The sequence below is a fragment of the Lepisosteus oculatus genome, chromosome 8 (genome assembly GCF_040954835.1).
Source record: "Lepisosteus oculatus isolate fLepOcu1 chromosome 8, fLepOcu1.hap2, whole genome shotgun sequence".
NCBI lineage: Eukaryota > Metazoa > Chordata > Actinopteri > Semionotiformes > Lepisosteidae > Lepisosteus > Lepisosteus oculatus.
In genome coordinates, this window is record NC_090703.1 from 42595822 (window position 1) to 42618536 (window position 22715).

At 34.3% G+C, this 22715-nt stretch overlaps 1 protein-coding gene across 1 annotated transcript; it reads right to left on the reverse strand.

Moving 5' to 3' along the window:
* Positions 1–1937: 1937 nt before the first annotated feature.
* Positions 1938–17404, reverse strand: smarca1 (SNF2 related chromatin remodeling ATPase 1). The gene is made up of 24 exons (XM_006632756.3): positions 17241–17404; positions 16141–16230; positions 15481–15647; positions 15096–15196; positions 14764–14864; positions 13288–13467; positions 13001–13156; positions 12363–12494; positions 11692–11760; positions 10504–10613; positions 10160–10386; positions 9561–9682; positions 8996–9148; positions 8641–8773; positions 7842–7990; positions 7616–7735; positions 7246–7356; positions 7050–7163; positions 5174–5296; positions 4630–4762; positions 3829–3947; positions 3192–3404; positions 2926–3036; positions 1938–2521 (listed from the first exon to the last, which is right to left on the reverse strand). Exons 1-24 carry the CDS (start codon positions 17295–17297, stop codon positions 2453–2455), a joined length of 3060 nt encoding a protein of 1019 aa, XP_006632819.1. The 5' UTR covers positions 17298–17404; the 3' UTR covers positions 1938–2452.
* Between the last annotated feature and the right edge of the window lie 5311 nt (positions 17405–22715).

Consider the following 22715-nt stretch of genomic DNA (forward strand, 5'->3'; position numbering starts at 1 on the left):
AATATGACAGTTTTGTTTTAAATGCTGTTTTCTTTATGAATATGTATTATCATGCAAATAAGAACCATGATTAAGTACAGAGACAGAGGGAAGATCTTTAAACTGAGTCACTGAAGAATCATTTAAAAAATCATTTTCAAAATATGTAGGATATTTTTAGAAATGTAAAATGTCCTTGTGTATATTGTAAAGAGAGTAACAATTTGTTTTTTGTATTTTGCTCTTAATATTAAAGATGAATACAGGCAGAATTGCATCCTTCTTCAATCCAAAAGAGAGAACATCCCCTTAGCATTTTACTCTTCATAATTAATTTATCTACAGCCCTTTTCATGAATTCCATGCTGAAATGGCATAAGTGTCAGTCTAAAAACTGGCTTTAAATAAAATATGGTTTTGAAACAAGTTTAATTTAAAAACAAAGGAAGCTTAATTTAAAATGAATTATTAGAAGGTCTAGTCTCTTCACAAAACCTAAAGCACATTGCTTATTCTTCAATGTTATTAGATATAATCCATAGAATCACTTTTTTTACAAATCATAATGCTAGTAGCTACAGTATGTCTGCTCAGATGTATATATTAAGATACAGGGTAATGCTTGTACTGTATATTCTATGGAAAACAGCTTCTTACTACACTTGCTTAGCTATTGTCTCGTTTAAAACTGTTTTTTGGACATACAGTAGATTTAGCTTCTAATGTACTACTGTGTACTGTATCTCTACAACTTCTTCCTCACTTCATTTTGAAAACAAATTCATACTAGTGCATTTGTCGAGGTGTGTGTATAACTGTGATTACTTTTGCCTGGTAGTTTTAAACCAAAAAACATTACCAAGCAAACAAAATCAACACACAAACATTTTCAGAGTCTGAATTATTTGAAACAGAACTGTACAGTAGTCTTCTGTCAGTGTAACAGTGTTAAAATGCCACCTTGTGGACATTTTGTTGCAGTACTTTTTATTGAAATACACCAGTAAGCACATTATGGATCTAATAAAATGTATATTTGTAACCTGTGTGAATCTGTATAATGAGCTTCAAATCTATAATACATCACTACATCTGTAAAATCCATGCTTGAATATTTGCTGTAGAAACATATTTGCAATCCTTCCTTTAAATCGGTATAACAAAGACAGGCACATTATATATAATAAATGACAGACCATGATTTTTTGTGATAAATATGTAGAAGGTTTGACTTAGAAATATAGTAATTTCAGTTAATGCTGACTGCAGTTTGAGTGGTATGGTTTCATTACTAATCAGTCAAAGTGACTGACATTCAATTAAAAATTCAGTAGAGCAATTTTGTTGTGTTACATTTTCTATGAAGAGAATGTGAATGTTTATTAAAAAATAAACTGGGTAGTGTGTGAAAAGCATTTACATGTATTTTGCAGAACCTGCAAAAAAGCATAAATTAATTTTAGCCATCACTCAAAAACTATTTACGTATTATCACCAGCAGAAAAACTAAATCAAATTATTTGTTGAGCACCAACTACACAATATAGCAAAGAAGCAAACAAAACTTGTTAGAGCTCTCGGGCCACAATGCAATTCTAAAATTCATGCATTGTTTCAATTTATAGTTTAATATCTTTCTGTAATCAATCCCTCCACTACTACTGCTATAACTGAAATTATGTTCACTTCTCAACAGTTCTTTGTAAATGTTAAAAGGAAATTAAATGTCAGCATTTCTAATTGATTACTGCCTGGTGCTTTGAACTAAAGATTATACACAGTATACATACTGTATAAATGCAAAGTCATTAGTTACAGAAACTGGTCTAATTAACTACAATATTTAAAACTAACCTGTTTTGCACAGCAGCTATTATTTTGAAGTAATCACAAAATGAATTGTAAAATCTAATATTTCCAGATAGATGATTAACAATTGTCAAAAAATATCAACAATAACAGGTTTTAGTTCTTTCTTTAATGATGTTTAATTTGGGGAAAAAACATGACACAATGTTTTAGAATTGTACATGTCTAATTATGAAATCAATTAAATGATAACCTTTAAACATTTTTTTTAAAAGTGCTTAAAATTTTTCTCAAATTTTAGGTTTTTCTTTAATATGGCTTTACACATACCTGTATCTACTGTAGTACATCAACAACCTAATAAAAAACATACAAAGGCTTGTCTTTCTGCATGCTAATTTAACAAGACGTTTAATAATAGAAAATCAATTTCAATTCAGTAGACAAAATTCTATAATGCTAAAAATGTAAAAGTGCATCAGAACTATTGCAAATGAAAAAATACAAAATGGCACAAAAATATATGAAGCAAGAAGCCTCCACAAGCATTTGAATCTGACATTTATAATAATTGCTATGTGATGCTGTGGGCATGAATACTGGCAGTTCTCTGTAAGTTTTGTCTTCAAATTGTAAAAATTAAGTTGTACTGTACATGATTCCTTCATGATTTCAGTTTTTTGTCTTTTCGTCCTGCAGTATCTGAGAGAGTGTCTGTCTTTCTTTTTTGTGCCTGGAAAATAGTCAATGGTGTTAATTGCAGAAAACAAGATTCTTTATAGAATTTGAAAGTTCATTAAATTACATTTTCTCACATAATATGGTATTTTTAATTAATTCTGTTTACAATAACTTTAACAATAATATTACTATATTTATATAATCATATCTGAAAACCACATTACAAACCAAAATTAATTGATGTATTCAATGTAAAAACTATACTACAAATGTAGTAAAACATTATAAAAACTTTGATAATGTTATAAATGTTAGGCATCAGTGGCAAAATTAATATTTAAATCCTGAAAAACAGTTCTTAGATAAACACCTACTATTTTATGCACATTTTAGGCTTTTTTCCCAACTAAATACAGATATATATATATAAGTAAACCCCAGTAATTTGTTACTCACAGTTTGAGCTTTAGGTGCCCTTTTCTTCTTTTCAGCTCTTTCTTTTTCCTCAATTTCCATGTTCTCTTTTTCTATCAGTGAAATGAGGGTGTTGCACCGTCTCTGAAGCTCCTAAATGTAGAGCCTTAGTTAAAATTCAAACCAATTGTAACTATTACCAAATACTTCTTTTCTTAATTCATTTCTTAACTTTCAGGTAAATCTACTAAAAAATAAAAAGTTAGGTAAAATTCAAAAGAGAGTACAAACTGTCATCTTCTACTTACCATAGCAGTTCGCGATTTAATAAACCAATCAAATCTAAACTGTGGTGCATTTCGAACACACTGTCTCAGTTCCTCATAGACATTTTCCTTATCAAAGCCCATTTTGTGAAGCATACAGATGAGGAATCTGTCTTCTTCTTCTGTGTAGTTCTTTCCTTTGTTGGTTCCATACTGTATCCTTAACTGGTGAAATGGGGCCTTATATCGTGCAATCTGAAACATGGTAGCTCCAAGTTATTATTTTATTTTCATTTTATTATATATTTTAAGTTCTAAACCAGCCACAAACTACCACATATTCATAGACTATAATAAATTCACACTTTCTTCCCTATGACTTTACTGTTTGTGTCCATTTTTAGTATATAAACTCCTATATATTTCTGCATTTTGCACAGACTTTGTTAACACTTATCTTATGCACTGTATACTTATTCTTTACAAAAAGAAAAAGAGTGCATTAAAACATAATTATGTTCGTAGTATTTCATGACATATTGTACTATAGGCCGAAATCTAAAATCCCTTTGCAATACTACTCATTTTCAATCCAATGTTCTTTTCATTAGTATGGCATCTAATTCACATAAGATATTCTCGTAAAACCTTCAAGCACACATCCCCCCAACTGGTCTACCTTTGCATCTAGTGCTTTCTTAATGCTGATCCTTCTCTGGATCCTTGCTTCACCACGCTCTATTTGAGCCATTATTTTCTCGATATCCTGTAGCTCATTACATCGTTCCCAGAAAACAGCTTGAAAGGAAAATAAATGTTGTTACAGAAATACAGTTACACATTACAACTTTATATTTACATATTACAGTAGTTATGCTATAAGTTAATTATTATTTGGCACATTTATGTAGGGCAACTCAATTATTTATGACAGCCAGTATATGCAAATACCCACAATATAAAACAGAACAGGTAGAGAAGTGAGGAACATTCACTTTAATTAACTGAATTAAGGGGGGGTGTTAGGGAGGCTAAATGTAATTTTAGGTAGCCCTGTGGTGCACTTAGCCAAGAAACTGAGGTTAACACCCCTAATTCTGGTAACAGTGGCAAGGTATCTTTAATGATCAGTACTCAAGACCTCAGTTTAACATCCCATCTGAAGGACAGCACCTCCTACTGTATAGCCCTGTACTTAGTCACCTTACTGAGGCATAATGTTTTTGGAAATTGCAGTCCAGAGGAAAGAACTGTCCCCTACTGGAACACCAATAACACCACTTAAAGAAGCAAGTGGGTTTTCTTAGAGTATTCCCATTCCAATGCTGATCAGACCCAGCATTGCTTAGCTACTAAATATGATAAGATCATAATACAAGGCAGTAACGCTGCTGGAATGGTTTGCCAAATTCCCATGATGTTCAACTTCAACCAAAACGTAGATTAATAAAAGTTCATGAATATTTAAATGAAATCCTACCAGAATACTCAATGACTTCTTCTGGGGTTTTCCCTTCCACTTCACGAGCAATGTTGTCAATGTCATCACGGCCATACTTCTCATTTGCTTTTATAAACTGATTAAAATCCCGCTTGTTCCAACTTGTAAATCCCTGTGAAAGACATGGAAAAACATTACTGCTACCATAAAACATTCAGGTAGGCTAATGTATTGTAAGAAAAAAATATACCTCCACTAAAGCTAAGGCAGTCTATCTTTAAACCTTTACCTTTAAAAAGTTAATTTATTGTAAAAACAAAATTAAAATATCTCAGAAAGTACTCTTTACTTATTTTATTTGCTTATAGTAAGCATTTTTAGGATTGGTAAAAAAGCACAACTGGATTTTCCAGATTAGATGTATTATATAGATCTGATTACATTAACACTAATGCACAATCTACAATATATATATGGATCACATTAATTTAAATCAGGATTATACAACACAATAGGATATTTCAGACATAAAAGTTGTACAGTATTTGTTTAATGACACTTATGACTGAAATGACTGAGTGACCTGTGTGAGGAGTTTTTCCTTTTCTTCAGTCTCTTCTGCTGTAAGTGGTCCTGCCTCATCAATCTTTCTTTGCTCTTCTTTTTGCACCTGGGTTGCATTGGAAAGCTCAGGGTTTTTAGGAACCTACAGAGCAAAAGTAAACTTCAGTTAAGTATCATATGAGTAAATGAGCCATACCACCCTGCAAGAACACCTGGCAGCCCACTGAAGCTAAGCAGGTGTGATCCAGACCTCCTAGGAAACATTAAGATTGCTGCTGAAACTGGTGTTAATGGGGCCAGTAGGGGCCACTCACCCTGTAGTGTGTGTTTGTCCTAATGCCCAAGTATAGTGACAGGGACACTATACTGTAAAATGGCCCTGTCCTTTGGATGTTGTCTCAGATGAGACATAAAACCGAGGTCCTCTCTGCGCTCATTAAAACACACACTCTCTTCGTTTCTCGAAAAGAGTAGGAGTGTAACCCCTGGGTCCTGGCCAAATGTCCCATTGGCCTTTATCAATCACGGCCTCCTAATAATCCCCATCTATGATTTGGCTTCATCACTCTGTTCTCCTCCCCACTTACAGCTAATGTGCGGTGAGTGTTCTGGCACACTATGGCTGCCGTCACATCATCCAGGTGGATGCTGCACATTGGTGGTGGTGGAGGTGACTCCCCATTACCTGTAAAGTGCTTTGAGTGGAGTGTCCAGAAAGGCACTATATAAGTGTAAGGAATAAATTATTATTATTATTATTATTATTATTATTATTATTAAGTAAACTTTACTTAAGTCTCATATGAGTAAAACATACACTAGCATTACCAGTATTAATTCTTTTAATTTGATGCCTCTTTCAGCTGTATCTTAAAATATATTTTTCAAGCGTTACGTATGTACATTCGAAGTTGTAAGAAACCATTATTAATTCAATTATACTGGAACAAAACTAGATTATTAAAGAGCTTTGAAGAAAAAAAAACACTTTGAAGAATTATTAAAGCAAGAGTGTACAAAAAAGCTATCAAACGAAAGTCATCTTCTTTACTTGTGGGGAAGATGACGAAATATAGATTTTTTCCCATGCCAGAAAAGCTTAAAAAAGTCACAACAGTGAAATCCAATACTGGATAGATAAGACTGTTATGAAATGTTTTTATCTAACTCTGAACAAAATTAAACCAACAGCAGAACATGAGTTGGATCGTTCTGATCTGGTCACTTGGTGTTCAGAAGAGAGATCGGGAATGTGAGAGTCTGATAGTCCTAAACTGCTGTCTGAGGCTATTTCTGAAATTACATATTTCAACACTTTTTACTGTAAGCAGATAACATGCTGTTAAAAAGGTAATCACCAAAAGTACTGTGTACCATGAATTCTTTATCTGACAGGTACATACAGTATAGTCAAAAAATAAAATGATAGTGTACTTTCCTTCTACAGTATATGCAGATATTGATTGCATGTATAAATCTATACCTATTTATTTTAGACTGAGCTTGAAATTATTCACTGAAGGTCTGAAAAATTACAGCCCTAGATAACAGTAGCTCGGCTCAATTTACTCTGTCACACTGTTTAAACAGATGAATGCTAGGCTGAAATGTCGCAAGGGAAACTGTGTATGGTCGCCTGGTATGATAAACAGACACCATACAATCTGTCAGTCTGTTTTGGCAGGGGCTGAGAACCAAACAACATGGGATGGTCAGGCCAAAGTTGAGGTGTGCTAGTGAGAAAGAATCCCTTGATACATGCTGGTACCATCCAGTGCCTCTGTTCCTCTTCTGTTATGGTTTTGTCTTCATAAGACGACCCCACTTTTGCATACAATGTGTTCTAATGTACAACTTTCATTTAATTTGGTATGGTAGAAATGAAGCAAACTTACCTTGTAGCCTATTGTCTTTCTGTAGTACAGAATTTCCTTCTCCAGTAATTCAAACAAGCGTGGCGGAAAAAACTGGAAATCTTGAATATTTGGCTGCTTTGGTGGACGTGGGGCCTCAATAATAGAAGAGACTAATTAGGATCCATGTAAAACTGTTATGATTAAATTAACATTCTTGTGTGATGCAAACATTTACCTTGGGTGCCCTTGGTTCACTAACTCTGAGAGCTTCTCTAAAATATGCATCAACAGCATAATTAGCTTTTCGTTCTCTTTTTGGTGGTTCAATCCATTCCATCATACTGAGCTGAAAAAATTAAAGGGTAATAAATTTTCAATAGAAAAAAGTGGAAAAGGAATAGACTGTATTGTGCATAGACCTTAAGCAAACTTTTGATTTGTTTAAGAATCACTGCAAACATTGTCCACTACAAATAAATAAATATTAACAAAATATACAATTTATTATCCTTTTTGGCCTGTCCTTACCTCAGTTGATTTATAATTAGATTATAAAACTGAATCAACAATGAATTTGTATTGTAAAGCACAAAAAGTATAAATACCTTTTGCTTTTCCCTATAGTCCTCCCCCTCAAAGTTATACAGGCTGGTTTCTGTATCCACAGTGAAATTTCTGAGAGAACTCTCACCAAGTTTCTCCAATCGCTCATTCATTTCTGCAGTCTACAAATGATTGAAGAATATTTCATAAATGTTTGCAGTTTAAGCCAAAACGAATGAGACAGAATCAAAAATGTATTAAAATGTGCTATTTCACTTGTCTTCTTACCTTCTTTGCACCTCTCTCAAGGATTGTGTTAATGTCTTCATCTGTCAGTTCACTGTCTTTGGAAGCAAAGACATGAGTAGCGCCATGACGGATCATCTGCAGCATTTCATCCTTTGCCAGCTTATTGGATTGTTGATCAATTAATCTCCCTGTAAAAAGACTGAAATCCATTAAAGAAAAGGAATGCAGAACAATCAGTATTCATAAAATATAAACTGTAACCTGCTCACAGCTCTGGAACAAGAAATCTTTCAAAAATATTTAGATGCAAAAATATCTATGCTGTACCTATGCTTCATAACAATCTATGCTCATTAAGGACATTTAGAAAGATGTAATATTGAGTAGAATCACACTTTTTTTCAGTTATTTGCTTTTACACAAAAGTATTTATTAAAGATGAAGAAAACATATAATTGCAAAAAATATATTTACAACACCCTGCAAAAGTAATCATCCCCTTCCAATAGTGACACATTTTGTAGCATGGCTAATAATATATCTACACAATTTTAAAATGAATATTTTAAATAAAATTAGAATGTTCAAACTTAATGCTTTTTTTAGGTGAAAGAAGTTAAAATCAGAAAAAACTGCAAGAAAAATCAGAAAGTATGTTGACTATATAATAATTCACCTTTGACATATTTTTTGGATTAACAATATTCACTTTATAAATATGTGTACCCATCATTTGTAATTGAACAAAATGAGACATCAATGTGTAAGGTCAATACTTTTGCAAGGCATTGTATACTGTGTTTAATCACAATGTGTCTTGTTTTGAAAGGTTGAATACCTTGTTGTATCACAATGGAGTCTAGTCTAAGTTTCATCTCAGCTCTTTCAACAATCCTCTCCTCAACTGTGTTATCAGTGATGAGCCGAAACACACGCACAGTTTTTGTCTGGCCTATACGATGGGCACGATCCTACAAATAAAAAGGAATAAATGATTTTCATAGCCTGATCTTCAGACTCTCAGAGGCCACTCTTTTGGTTAAAAAAATGCTTCACAGGGATCATCAGACTTTAAAAGGATAATACAACTAAATAAGTCTGGTATCATTTTAAGCAAGTGGGTTAGATAAATGCAGCTCTATATTTAAATCTAAAGAAAAAATCAAGTAAGCAAAATAACTTTTTGTACAAACCATAGCTTGCAAATCCACTTGTGGATTCCAGTCAGAGTCATACAGAATGACAACATCAGCTGTAGCCAAGTTAATTCCAAGTCCTCCAGCTCTGGTGCTTAACATGAAAATGAATTTTGTGCTGTTTGGGGCATTGTAGGCTTCTATTGCTTCCTATAAGTTTTGAAATAAATAGTGATGTGATACATGGCAAAAAGCTACAAAATTATGGAGATTACATAATAGACTAGCAAGGAATCTTTAAATAAGAATGATAATTGTTATAAACATTTTTATGATATTAAAACATTGATATGAATTCTGATGCTCAGTTAACGTGCATAGCATGAGTTTGGAAATTAAAAAAAATAACATAGTACACATACTGTAATCCTTATACTCTTCACAATTACTACAGAGTATACTGTACATTTATTCTTTTAATCCTTTGAGTGGATATGCAGTCACAAAAGCTAGCAGATCTGCAAGATATTTCATTTAAAGTAAGCCAGCAAAGTATAAGACATATACTATATGAAAGGATATATCAGAACTCCAATCATAACAGGTAAATGTTATTTCATACCTCTCTTTCTTCATGTGGAGTATTTCCATCGAGACGGCAATACTCATAACCTCTCCACATGCAGTAATCCTCTAAAATGTCAAGAACTCGGGTCATCTGGCTGAAGATAAGGACTCTGGATCCTTGTAATAGAGCAAAACAAGGCGCATCAGTAAGTTAGCCTACTAAGGATATGAGTCACACAGCAGTATTGGTAGCAAAAATGCCAGTCCTATTAAATATCTTGAATACCATCCAGAAGATAGAAGAAAGTTTAGAAGTGTTTGAAAAAGTGGTTACAGGAACATCAAGACACAACGACCAGTTCCAAACATATTTTACTTGTTAAGCTTACTAGGGTGCCAAATAATTCTCTTTTTAGCATTACATTTTCTTCTCACATAAAACACTTACAGTAATTGGAACAATCCCATTAAACAAATGCAATCTGCATTTACAGGAAACAGACACTGTATGTTAATGTCAACAACCGACCTACAGTACATTTAAAAAATGTTCAAAATAAAGTGTTCAGTAACAAAAAAATCACAGGTATTTAAAACTATACTTTAAAAGTTCATATTCAGGGACCCATATGAATAGCAAAATAGAACAGGCACCTTGTTCTTTAACCTTTGGCAGCAGCTTATCCAAGACCACCATTTTTCCACTGTTGGTGACTAGGTGTGTGTCAGTAGTGTATGGAGGACCGGGTTCTGCACCGTCAAAGAGATATGGATGGTTGCAGCACTTCCTCAATTGCATCAAGATATTCAAGAGACGCATTTTGTCCATCTTCCCAGCAGAATTGAGAATATCAATGTCTTTCATAAGTATCTTTGTGTACCTTCAAACAAACAAAAATGCACCAAAGGTCAAAAGTGAAAAATTTCAAATACCAATCCATACAAAAAGTGTATGTCCTCAAGAACTGCTTAAAACATCAACAGCTAACCAATCTTACCATTCTCTTTGCATCTTGCTGAGGCCAAGATATATTTTGACTTCCTTCTTCGGTGGCAAACTTTTCTCCACTTCAGCTTTTATGCGGCGAAGCAAGAAAGGTCTTAAAACCTCAAAGAACAGCAAATAAAATCATTTTATTCTAGAGCACTTGTGCAAACATAAAATTATTTGATTCAGGAGAACACATACTGAATTCAGGCAGCATGGTTTTGTAACATCCCAGTGTGTGATCTGTGTGTGTTTTTTTTATGTTCCACACTGCTGACCTTTGATTGTTCTCCCTTCCCCATTGGCCCACCATTACCCCACTGTTCCGTATGACATCATCCTCAATCAGCCTCTCAGCCAATCAGACTGCATCTTATTCAATATATAACATAGAGGTTTTCTGAAGGAAGGGCCTTTTGTTTGACTTTGGTCCTGCTTGGTTTTGGTTATCACTTCTGGTTATTGCGTCAGCTTTGTTGTTTTGTTGGTTTTCTGTTAGTTTCTTTGTACTTTTGTTTGTTTGTGTGTTTATCCTTGTTTTGTCATTACCTTGCCCTTACGTGTTACTTTTGTGTTCTTTTGTACCCTGTTCCTGTTGATTACTCTTGTTCTCCCTTATTTGTATTCTGGGTTCACTTGTGTTTTTGTGTGAACTTTTGTGTATAAGGTTAGTTTAGGTTGTTGGGTACACTTTACACACTTAGTTGATTTTGTATTAGTAACACTAGTTTAGTACAGGTGAGTGCCATTTGTCTTGTATGGTTTTGGGTAGTCAGGGAAGGTTAGTAAGGGTGTTGAAGACGCCGAAGACCGTGTGTTTTGGGTTTTCTTTTGTAGTCAGATTAGCTTTCCCTCACTGTCCTAGCCAGCTCCATTTCGTTATTTTCTTTCCTTTGGCACCACTCTAGTTCCTTACCCTTGTTATCACGCTTCCTAGTCCCTCACCAAAACCCACCTGCTCCCAAAAGAATTATCCTAAATGTTACACCCCTTTACCCCTAGACACTTGGGGTCGTAACAGTTTAAACAAATTAACTGAAAGTACTCCATTTAGACAGTTGCTAGAAGGGTCATTCTCACATTTTTACCAAACTGTTTTGTGTAATGTCATTGGCAATAAGATGTACAGGTAACTGATTCTGGCAACAAGAATATCCTAAATGAAATGTTCAATAACGTAAATTTCTTAAAAACTTACTGCATGCAGACGTTCCACAAGTTTCTGATCTCCAAGACAGTTGTTTGTATCAAACCATGAATCAAAATCCTGAAAATGAAATACACAAGAGAAAAGTATAACTGACACTTCATCTAGTATTGGTTTCTTTTGAGCATTTTTATGCTTCTACACAGTAATGTACACAAGAAAGGAAAATGTAAACTAAATCTTGACAGCAGAGGTGTTGTAATGTCAGAGATGTAGTAAGTATCTGAATTTAAATTACAATGAATCTTGAAAACATCAGATCAGCAACACCCTGAGGGGACTATGTATTCATTTTCTGATCTGAACGTGAATGAGGTGGAGCAGACAAAGGAGCATTGAGAAACATGCTGGAGGGGAAACTACTGTAGCTGTTCTAAGGTAGCATTCAGACACAAAAAGAAAACAGCACCAACAGCAGAAATTTCATGACATGAATATCATGAATAAAACAAATAATAATAAAGTATCACTAGAGGGGCATGGAAGGCCTTGAAAGACAGTGCAGAAATGTAGTTCACATTGCCAATGGAAAGTTTTTTTTTTTAAGTCATACATTATCCACTGGTAGGAGAATGTTATTTTTTACATTATAGCCATACAAAATAGTAAAGCAAAGCAGCTGAATACAAAATAGTGATAAGTTGCTGAAGGGCACAACATACATCTGCTGAATTGAAAACGTCAGGTAAGAGGAAGTTCAGCAAGGACCACAACTCATGTAGGTTGTTCTGGAGAGGAGTTCCTGTCAGGAGCAACCTGTTTGTTGTCTTAAACTCTCGAACAATTTCAGAAAGCTGTGGAAAAAAAAATTATATTACAGTTTTTGGTTAGATCACAAGATTCATACTGTTTAACAATTTCAAATATAGCACTTTTCATACTAAAGGATTTGAAAACACTTTACCAATAGCAGGAGATGCACATCATCCACCACTGAACAGCTACATCACACAGCACATTATGTAGAAAACAAATTACTTCACCAATTATAGCGTACGTTAAGGACAACAAAAAATAAACCCAGTGTGGAATTTAGGCAAGACATTGGGTTTACACCTTTACTCTTTAATAAGTGCCATAGGATCTTTATTGGGTCTATATTCTCTATTTTGGTGAAGTTTCTGACCATACAGTAAGTGCAGAATTTATGGGCCTGTTGTGAGCCGTGTCTGGTGAGGAGCGTCTGTGGTATCTTTGGTGTCTCTTTATATGACACACAAGTCGTGAATTGTTCTAGTATCTGTTCCAGTATCCCTATTTTGCCATACAATAATTAATACAATACATTTTGATTGCATACCTTAGACTTTTCATTCTTTATTCTGTGTGCTTCATCTATGACTAGGTATCTCCAGTTGAATTTCTTAAAGACAGACTTTTCTCTGATCACCATTTCATATGATGTAACACAAACATCCCATTCACCAGGCATCATGACATCCCGGATGAAAGCAGCCTGCAAGGTAAGATAAATTTTACTCCGTATCTATAATCAGATCTGTAAGTCTATATATCATCACATCTAGTATTGAATCAAAGCACAGGAAAAAAATAATTTTGAAAGAAATTTGAAAGATTTTCACTTACTCTTGCATCCTTGTCTCCAATGAGACAGACAGCTCGAAGGGTTGGGACCCAGCGTTTGAATTCATTCATCCAGTTGTGCAAAGTAGATTTCGGAACCAAAACCATGTGTGGTCCGGGAATGTTTCTGTAGTGCTTGAGATAACCAAGTAATGCTATCGTCTGTAGTGTTTTACCTAACCCCTGCATAAAAACAAAATATTGACTATAGATAAATAAACTGGAATAAGCCAAGTATCAGAGAAAGATCAACACAAAATACACAATGGATCACCATCACATCCACTTATTTTTCTTTCTTTTTTATCTGGAATTGGCAATTGGGCTTTTTTGTACGTTTTACAATTTTGCATAACCACCCAATTTCAAACAATACTAATTGTTTAGTTACCAAGAACTCCAGTACCCATTAGGGAGAGAATGAGACATACAGAAATACTCTTCTCACATGTCCACCTAAAAAGCTATTCATCATTTGACATGCTGCAAGCATTACAGTACCTGACAGGAGAGTAAGCTCTAATTGGAGGAGAAGCACATCCTACTGTACCTTTGATGTCACTTGGGAGCCAGTGTTGTGCCAAGAGCAGCAGGGATCCAGGACAACTACAGTAAACTGAACTTTACCACAATGGCACTTTGCCAATTGCGTACCTCTACTGGAACCATCCCTGTCATTGGTGGCTAGTAACTGTAACTAACAACACTTGAACCATAGTGCTCAGCCTGTGCCTAATGCATGTGGCTTTAGAAAGTCAAGAGCCTATAGTATGTATTTCTGCTTACAAAGTATTTCTGTTCATCTCCACAAACTACAGTAGGTTCTCAACACCTAGGAATTTAACATTCAAAATGTCACTTATTTGTGATTTGGCTTGGCCAATGGGATCTTTGACAAACAAAAACCAGAGTGGGATGAAGTTTGTGATTACTGTTGTTTGTTTTGTTGATCAATATTATTTTAATTAATGGCCTATTCAGTAGTATTTTAATTATCATAGTGTATGAGATAGGGTTACCTTTATCTTTTAACCATACTATGTACTGTAGTGCATTATGCAACAATAAAGGGGTGAACTAAGTTACAGTATACAGGTATGCAAATTTGGCTGTTTGTGATGGTTCTCTGTACCATACTCTCACAAATGTTAAGACCATCCTGTATACAGGAATATGAGAGGGGTAAAATAAAAATGTTGCAATCTCTCATGACAATGAATTCCAAAATATTCTATTATATTAATATATTAGTATTAGCTATTATATTAATATTCTACTTTGGAACTTACATGGGTTAGGTTATCTTATGTTAGGTTACGTAAGCTCCAGACTATTTAATTCAAACATTTTGTAAATATGATAGTAATTTAAAATTAATTCCTTTTCAGTGTAACTAATTATAATGGCAATTTCGCCATAACATCATTAATTCAGAAATTGCCCATTTTTTCTAGTTCAATTATCTCCTGTAGTTCATACCATCTCATCAGCCAGAATTCCATTTATTCCATTTTCATATAGGGATATCATCCAGTTCAGGCCTCGAATTTGGTAATCCCTCAGTGCTCCATTTTTAACATCTGGAAAACAAAATATTTGAAATAACAATAAAATCTGAGCATTTAGCAAAGCATTACAATTAGAAATGTCTTAATACAAAATCTATTACTGGATACGCCTGCTAAATATAGCCATTAAAATGGTAGCTTTTTTATCTGTAAGCATCATGAAATTGAATGTATTGGCCAAGCTATAAAAGATCATGACAGCTCAAGTAAAATTACTTAATTCAATATTTTTTTGTGCCTTACAAGATGGTGATTCTTCAAATCTGACCAGGACGTTTGATGTCTTTCGGCTCTCTGACAGCAACTCCTCATCCTCTTCTTGCTCAGTGCGTCTATGACGATTACTGAAATTTACACACACAAAAAAAAACCATTTAATATTTAATATATATGTATTCCCAGGCAATTTAAAGTGAAAAATAAAACAACATCAAATATTGGTTTAATGGGAAGAACTGTATTTCATTACCATTTAAATAATACAGACGGAGACCACAGTGGTACACTGCACTCATACACACAGTGGAATCGTGATACAAGTAAGCACTGAAATATAAATGCAGATGGTACTAATGTCTGTATTAAGTGGTACAAATTATTTCAAATAACAATCTTATTGATGACTTACTCCCCCACGGAGAGCAGATTTTGTTTTTCATCCTTCTTCATGCGAGGTCTCCCCAGCTTCACTTTCAGTGGAGATGTAGGAGACTTCTGTGCTGCTGGCTGAATAAAATGTGCAAAGAGCTCTGTCTGCTTCAATAAGAATTCAAATCTGTTAGCCCGATCTGTTTTCTGAAGGAAAAAGAGAGAAGAAAAAAATACTTTAAATCCTGTGTGTAGTTTGTAATATCTGAAATATACCTGAAGTATATTTCTGCATGTGTTTCTTATTTGCACGTAAGTTAAAGTTTACTTGTTTACTATTACCAGTTTAAAACAAAAGCAGTGCATTAAACCAAAATTTGAAACTTACAATGAGAGAGGAACCATTAATCTTTTCTTTTGAACATTTCACCAACACAAGTGAAATATGTTCTGTACATGTTCAGTAGAGTTCCCATGTCTCATCATTTATTATTGTAATCTTAGAAACTAAATCTGAATAAATTACAATGCAATTGCAATTTTGATCTATAACAGCTAACATCAAATCTAGAATTGAAATACATGTTTCTTTTGAATGGTATTATAGAACAGGTCACACAATTAAGGGTGAAAATTGTTAATAATATATCAGACAGCAAAATAATAATGCATGATACAGTATGTGCATTGAATTACTTACCCTCTTTTCCTCATATTCAGGGTCAACGTCTGCCTCTACTTTTGTTACCAGTTTGGGGGGAGGTTTGAGTTGAAAAGGTGGATCCTCTTTCTAAAGGCACAGAGTACATCAAATGATAAATGTAATGATTACTGTATGTAAATGACATTTTGTCACTTTGACTATTTTAGTTGCTTTGTTTGTGTATTGGATATAAGTTTTAAAATTTAAAATAAACTGCACATCTTTCAATATAAATGAAGTAATGTACTATTAATTTAGTAATAATACCCTAAGTATGAGTAGCATGGTTAGATGGTGAAGTTATTTATACCAAAACTGTATATGGACCTATATGTTTATGAATAATAGTATTATTTTATCAATGTATATTATATTAATTGGAGTTTTTTAGAATAGTAAAATAAGTCTCAGTTTTTCTCTGTATACAGCATACAGTATATGGCTTTTTCATGTTTCCTAAGTTTATTAAATAAATATAGTTGTCTCATTCTGTAATCAAAACATCCGAAACAGCATATTTTGTGTGTCTGAATTACCATTGGGGGCATTCTTCAGTACATTATTACATTAGTGAATTTTGACTGTTATGAAAGGGGAAACTTGCTATTAAGTCTGTATTTATAATGTACAGAACAATTACTTAAAACTGGACTGTGTCTGTTAATGTAACAGGTATAATAATTATACAACACAACACCTATTCGGTTTCCTATTCGACAGCAGGCTTTTTCTCTCGCAGTGCCATTTTACTGTATTCTTGAGGTACTGTATTAGGTACCAGCTTCTCTGCAAGACGCAGTGAGTGTCGTTTTCAATTTTCACGCCCACCTGTATTTCTTTTGATCGGTACCTGGGCTACTATACTAACTGTAGGGGTTAGGTGGTCAGTCATGCTTTGTTTTAATATAATAGGTTGTTTTTGTATCTTCTAAAATACAGACTGACATCTGTCTGCAGATGTTGCGTGCTTCCTTCCCGCCATATTCCCCAAATGCAAAACGAAGCAAAAAAAAAAAACAGCAAACTTCGGTTCTGCAATGTCTACTTCTTTTACACAGAAGCTTACTGAAAAATACTGCACATTATCCTTCCCTCACCTCCTCCGAATCAGGTTCAGGCTCCCGGGATGTTGACGGAATCTCTTCGTCTGACATTGCTCCTATACTTGTTTAATCTTGACTCAATTTTGATTTTTACTGTAAGTTAAAATAATAAAATACGTCACCATCTGACTGTACATTTCGTAGCATCCGCCCCCTTATACATATAATTAAATCTCGCGGAGTTATGGCAACGTAACACCGCGAGAAGTTAGTCCGGTTTTGACTAGAAAATTCGGACAGAAAGGAAATATATTTCCAGACGTTGAGTTGGATTTCGATTCTAAAGGCTTAGCCTAGTATTTTAAAAAATGCACACACATAATGTCATCTATTTTAAAACACAGAACTGGTGTTGATACTGTACTTGTGATCTTTCAAATGAGCTTGCGCCCTGTGTGATTTTACTTTTTAAGCGCTAGTTATTTGTATTTTATTTCTTGGAGTCGTAGTTGTTTTGATACAACAAATCTTAATACAATATATCTAAAGAGCTATGCCAAGATGTGTCAAATGCCAAAATAGTAAACGTAGTATACATATTAGTGGAAAGGGAGAAACTGAAGCTGTTACCGAATTAATGTGAGAATATTCGGTTTGTTCAATAAATATGTCCTACTGGAAGAACGAAGTAGCAGTGATCCGTACCACTGCAGTGTCGAGATATTTTGAATTTAAAGCAGGAGTATAATAAAAAAAACTCGTACACAACGACGTTTAATCAGTTAAGAATTATTGAAAAAATAACAGGTCCTTTAACATACTCTCGCCCAGTCTCATTAATATATTTTATTAATATTGACATAGAATTAGCACTTAATGCTAATAATTTTTGTTTTTGTTGTATTCAATGTGTGTTAGATTCTTTTAGATTTGTATTAGCTCTGTTATTATACTATTGGATTATTTGACACCTTTGTAATGTTCTTGCAGTGATCATTGTACCGACATTTAAATAGTACTTGCATTTATTCCTGTAAATCGCCCTGGATAAGGTCATACGTCTATCGAATAATAATTTCACAGTTTTCTTAGCGCAGGAAAAATGTTAAACAGACCACTAGATGTCACAAAAGCCTAATGTATTGAAGTTAGAAATTTGAAATCTGCTGTAATCTATGCAGGTCTGAAGTTTAGTGAGAATCATTTATGTCACCTTTGCTTTAATCAAAACCTTAAGCAAATAGTGTACTGTAGTTGTCCAGACCACACTAAAACCTTAAGGCTTCTACTACTTACTATCTTTAGTTTCCTCACCATTTTTCATGAGCCATATACAGTACATCAGCTGCTCAGTTTTCTAACCCCTTTATCCAATATAGGGTTGTGGGAGAGCCAGAGCCTTTCCCAGCAACCAACAGGCACAAAGCAGGATACACCCTGGACAGGATGTCAATTCATCGCAGGGCACACACAGACACACACTAATTTCAAGGCCAGTTCTCCCAGAAGCCAAAAATCTTACCAGTATATGACTTTTGCCTGTGGGAGTAAACCAGAGCACATAGTGAAAGCCTGCATGACCATGAGGTGAACATAAAATCTTCTCACAGATAGCATCCCACGTCCAGAATTTAACCCAGGTCCCCACTGCTGTGATGCAACAATACTAACCACTGCGCTACTGCACCACCCAAGCCATACTGTATACAGTTACATAAAAAATATGATTATCTATTACATACTGTATGATGAAGTCATCATAGCCAAGGTCTGAGATCATGTGTAAATAACGAAGCCAAGTAGTTATATATCAATAAGTCTTACTTTTATTATATACTGTATAAGGGTATGAGAAGTGAACTAGAGGATCATTTAAATGGATTCTACATGAAAATCCCCATGGGTCAAAAGATAGGTCTTGCCTATTTAACTTGTTTAAATTCTTTTAACAAGCAACAGCAGTAACAAATACAACCATAGCACATAATATACATTTAGGGTTTTAGAAAGCTTTTAATAAAGTTCTTCATAAAGGATTAGTTCTGAATTTGCAGGCATTAGGTATTTAAGATGATAGATGGATTTGGATTAATTACTGGTTAATAAAGTAGATAGAAAACAAAGTACAGATAAGGTATAAATGCTAAAGAGCATAATGATCTTAGTGGAGTGCCACAGAGATCTGTATTGGGACCGCTGATCATTTTAAGTTTCATCAATAAACTAGATTCTGGTATAGTTAGTAAACTATTAACTTTCGCAGATTATACCAAATTAGGAGGATTAGTAAACATACAATAGAAGAAGTAAATCCTGTGGCCTCCCAGGAGCTTGTAGTGATGTGGTGCTGTCAGCCTAACATCTCTATCATGGGCTGTGTTGTCTTCGACATGTTAAGTGTTAAAAGAGCATTGGCTCAACAGTGGGTTGTTGGAGGACCCTTGGGTGGTGGGTATGGTAGCTGAGTCTTGAAGAGCACACAACTGGCTGGTCCAAATTGGGTGGCTGTGAGGCTAACAGCAACAAAATAGGCTAGATTGAACAATTGGCCAATTTTTAATATTTTTTTTTCCGAGTTAGATGTTCAGATAGAAGGGATAGTGTAAATGAGATGAAGTGGGGAACTGCCTCAATGCAAGCTGGAAAGGAACAAGTTGAAGTTAATACCATGATAAGGAGAAGCAAAAACACAATACTTTAGTCACTGCTAACATGCTAATTTAGAATTTAGAACATGCTTATTACTGTACATACTTTTATGAATATACAATATATAATGGAATACTTGGCAAAAGTATTCATTTCCCTATGAAATGTCCATATTATGTTGCCATCTGAGATGGAATTGATCACACTTTCAAATATTAATTTATATTAAAAATTTCCATCATACTGATAAAGCTAATACATTTTTATATATAAAATGTATATATATATACATGTTATATATAAATATGTTAGATTTTCAAAGAACATTAGACAATTTTCAGTTGAATCCCTGGGCTGTGGCAACCCCAAATCATTTTTGGCGTAATTGATTACTTTGAAACATCTCAAAATTAAACAAGTGGCCTCTAACAAGCATTATGTAATCAAAGTGGTTCAGCTTGGTTAAATTAAATAAATGTATCTGTCTGTGTAAGCCTCTTCAGTTAGAAATTGAATTTTAAGCCACAACGCATACAGTGATACTTCAAATCAACCATGAAGACCAAGGAACCTTTAAAACACATCAGTGATAAAATGGTAATGAAGCACACATCAGAAGAAGGTTACAAAAAAGTTTAAAAGTCATTGATCATCATTAAGAAGTGGAATGTGTATCATAGTCTTCAGATCAGGTAGCTCTTCCAAACTGAAGAGGCAGTCAAGCAGGGAACTGGTTAGGGATACCATTGTGAAGTCAAAAGTAACTATGAAAGTTGTGCAGATTTCTGATATGCAGGTCAGTGTTCATACATGAAGAAAAGTGATTACTGAAAAAACGTCAACAAAACATGTACAGTAAATGATACTACAGACATGTAGTTGAAGAATTTGGGCTCAGATGAAACAAAACCTTAGATGGAATTTGGTCAAAATGCATAGTGTTACCATAGTATGTCGTCTGCTGTAAGTTCTAAAACAGCATATCACCCAGTCAGCACCATCCCAACTGTCCAGCAGGGTCATGGTAGCATTAGATTGTGGAGATGATCAGAGACTAGGACGTTTTTCGGGGGGAAGACAGTTCAAGCTCCTGGTAAATTCTAGAAGAAAAAAAAGAATCCAAGCCAGGGTAAAAAAAAAAACACCTCTTTTCAGCAGGACAGTGAATCAAAGCACTAAGTTACACTGAAGAGGATTGGTTTGAATTGAAGCCTACAGAGGAAGGGTAAATTTAAGAATAGCCCAAAAACCCTAGCCAATATCTCTTTGGAGGTAGAAGGAAACTTGAACACCTGCTGGAACCCTACATAAATATGGGAAGAACATGATATCATTGGGGGAAGCACAGTTATATATATTCTATAAATTCATAAATAAGATTATTTTATACAGTATATACTGTACAGGATTTTGCATTGTTTGAGTTATTCAAGTCTATTGTAGTCTGAACTGTAGTTTATGTTAGGTATGCGAGATCTGGTTTTAAGAACGGACCAAGTTATGCAAATTAACATCCAAGTCATTTTATGTACAGCACTTAAGTTGTATTAAAATTGACAAATGTTAGGCCACCAGACTACAGTACAGTAGTCTACAGTACAGTACATTCCACAGAACCCAAGTGAAAACAATATATTTAGCCTTATCAGTTATAAACCTCTCTACTAAAGCACTGTATTGCACAAAGCACATAGACTGCATATTTGCAACAAAGATATATATTTAGTAAACACTCACACCAAACATTAAGTCAAAGCATTGGAGATATACAAATTGGTCTTGGTCAACCAAGAATTCAGCTAAAAGGATCAGATATACACACAGACAAATACATTAATTCCAGTGGTTCACTGTTGGATGTTCGTGCAGGAGAATTCAATCTTTCGTAGGTTTTTTTTTAAAACTTTAATAGGAATTGCTTCACAAAGGAGTTATTTTCACTATTGTGTGTATTGAAGTATCTTTTTATGTTAATCTTAAAATGTTCACTGGTTATAAGCGGCTAAACGAGCTGCTCACATAATCAACTATTCTCTCTACATCTTTGGCAGCAAGACAGACAGGTCGCTGTGAAGTGTTCCTGAATTTCTTTCAATAATTCAATTTTTGTTCTACACTGTTCAATTTTTATTCATTTTTGTATTTCTTTTCGTGACGTTATCCACAGTCTGGTCAATAGAAAGAAAGAACCCATGGTAACTTTTCTGCAGGGTCAAATTAAAACATTCAGAACAGGCCTCACAATTTTATCTTTTTTTTTTGAACATACAGTATCTGATAAATAATTCGATGGAAAATTAACACTCGCATGTAAATCTTACATTCATGGTGAAATGCTAAAGAACTCTTCAGTGTACTACATTGGATCAATCAGCACAAAATCACAGTCAGCATTAGTTATATAGTTCCCTCAGTCTATTATCCATTTAATGTATTCTTGCATATATGATATGCATCTTTTCTTTTTTAATGCGTGTGTGTCTCAAATCTATGACCCACTGATATCTTATTGTGGCAGGTCTGGAATGCAACTGGAAGATTAGTTGTTACTTTAGTCATCCTTCCTGGAAATATCTGACAGCTGGTTACTGATCTAAGAGGAGATGGGAGGATATCCTTGTAGACGGTTATACACCTCTTGACTGGGAGTGTCCCATGTTATTGTTGGGTCAAGCCATAGGTTATGATGAGCACATGCTAGTTTAAGAAGAGTTTCCAGATGTTTTATGTGTTTTTCCTGTCTTCCTTTCTGAGTACAGGGTACTGCAAATACAAATGTTTTTTAGACCCTAATAACATAATAAGAATATGTACTGATAAAAGCAATAGTAGGAAAATCTAAAACTCACAATAAATCATGTACTAGGATTCAGCAATGGA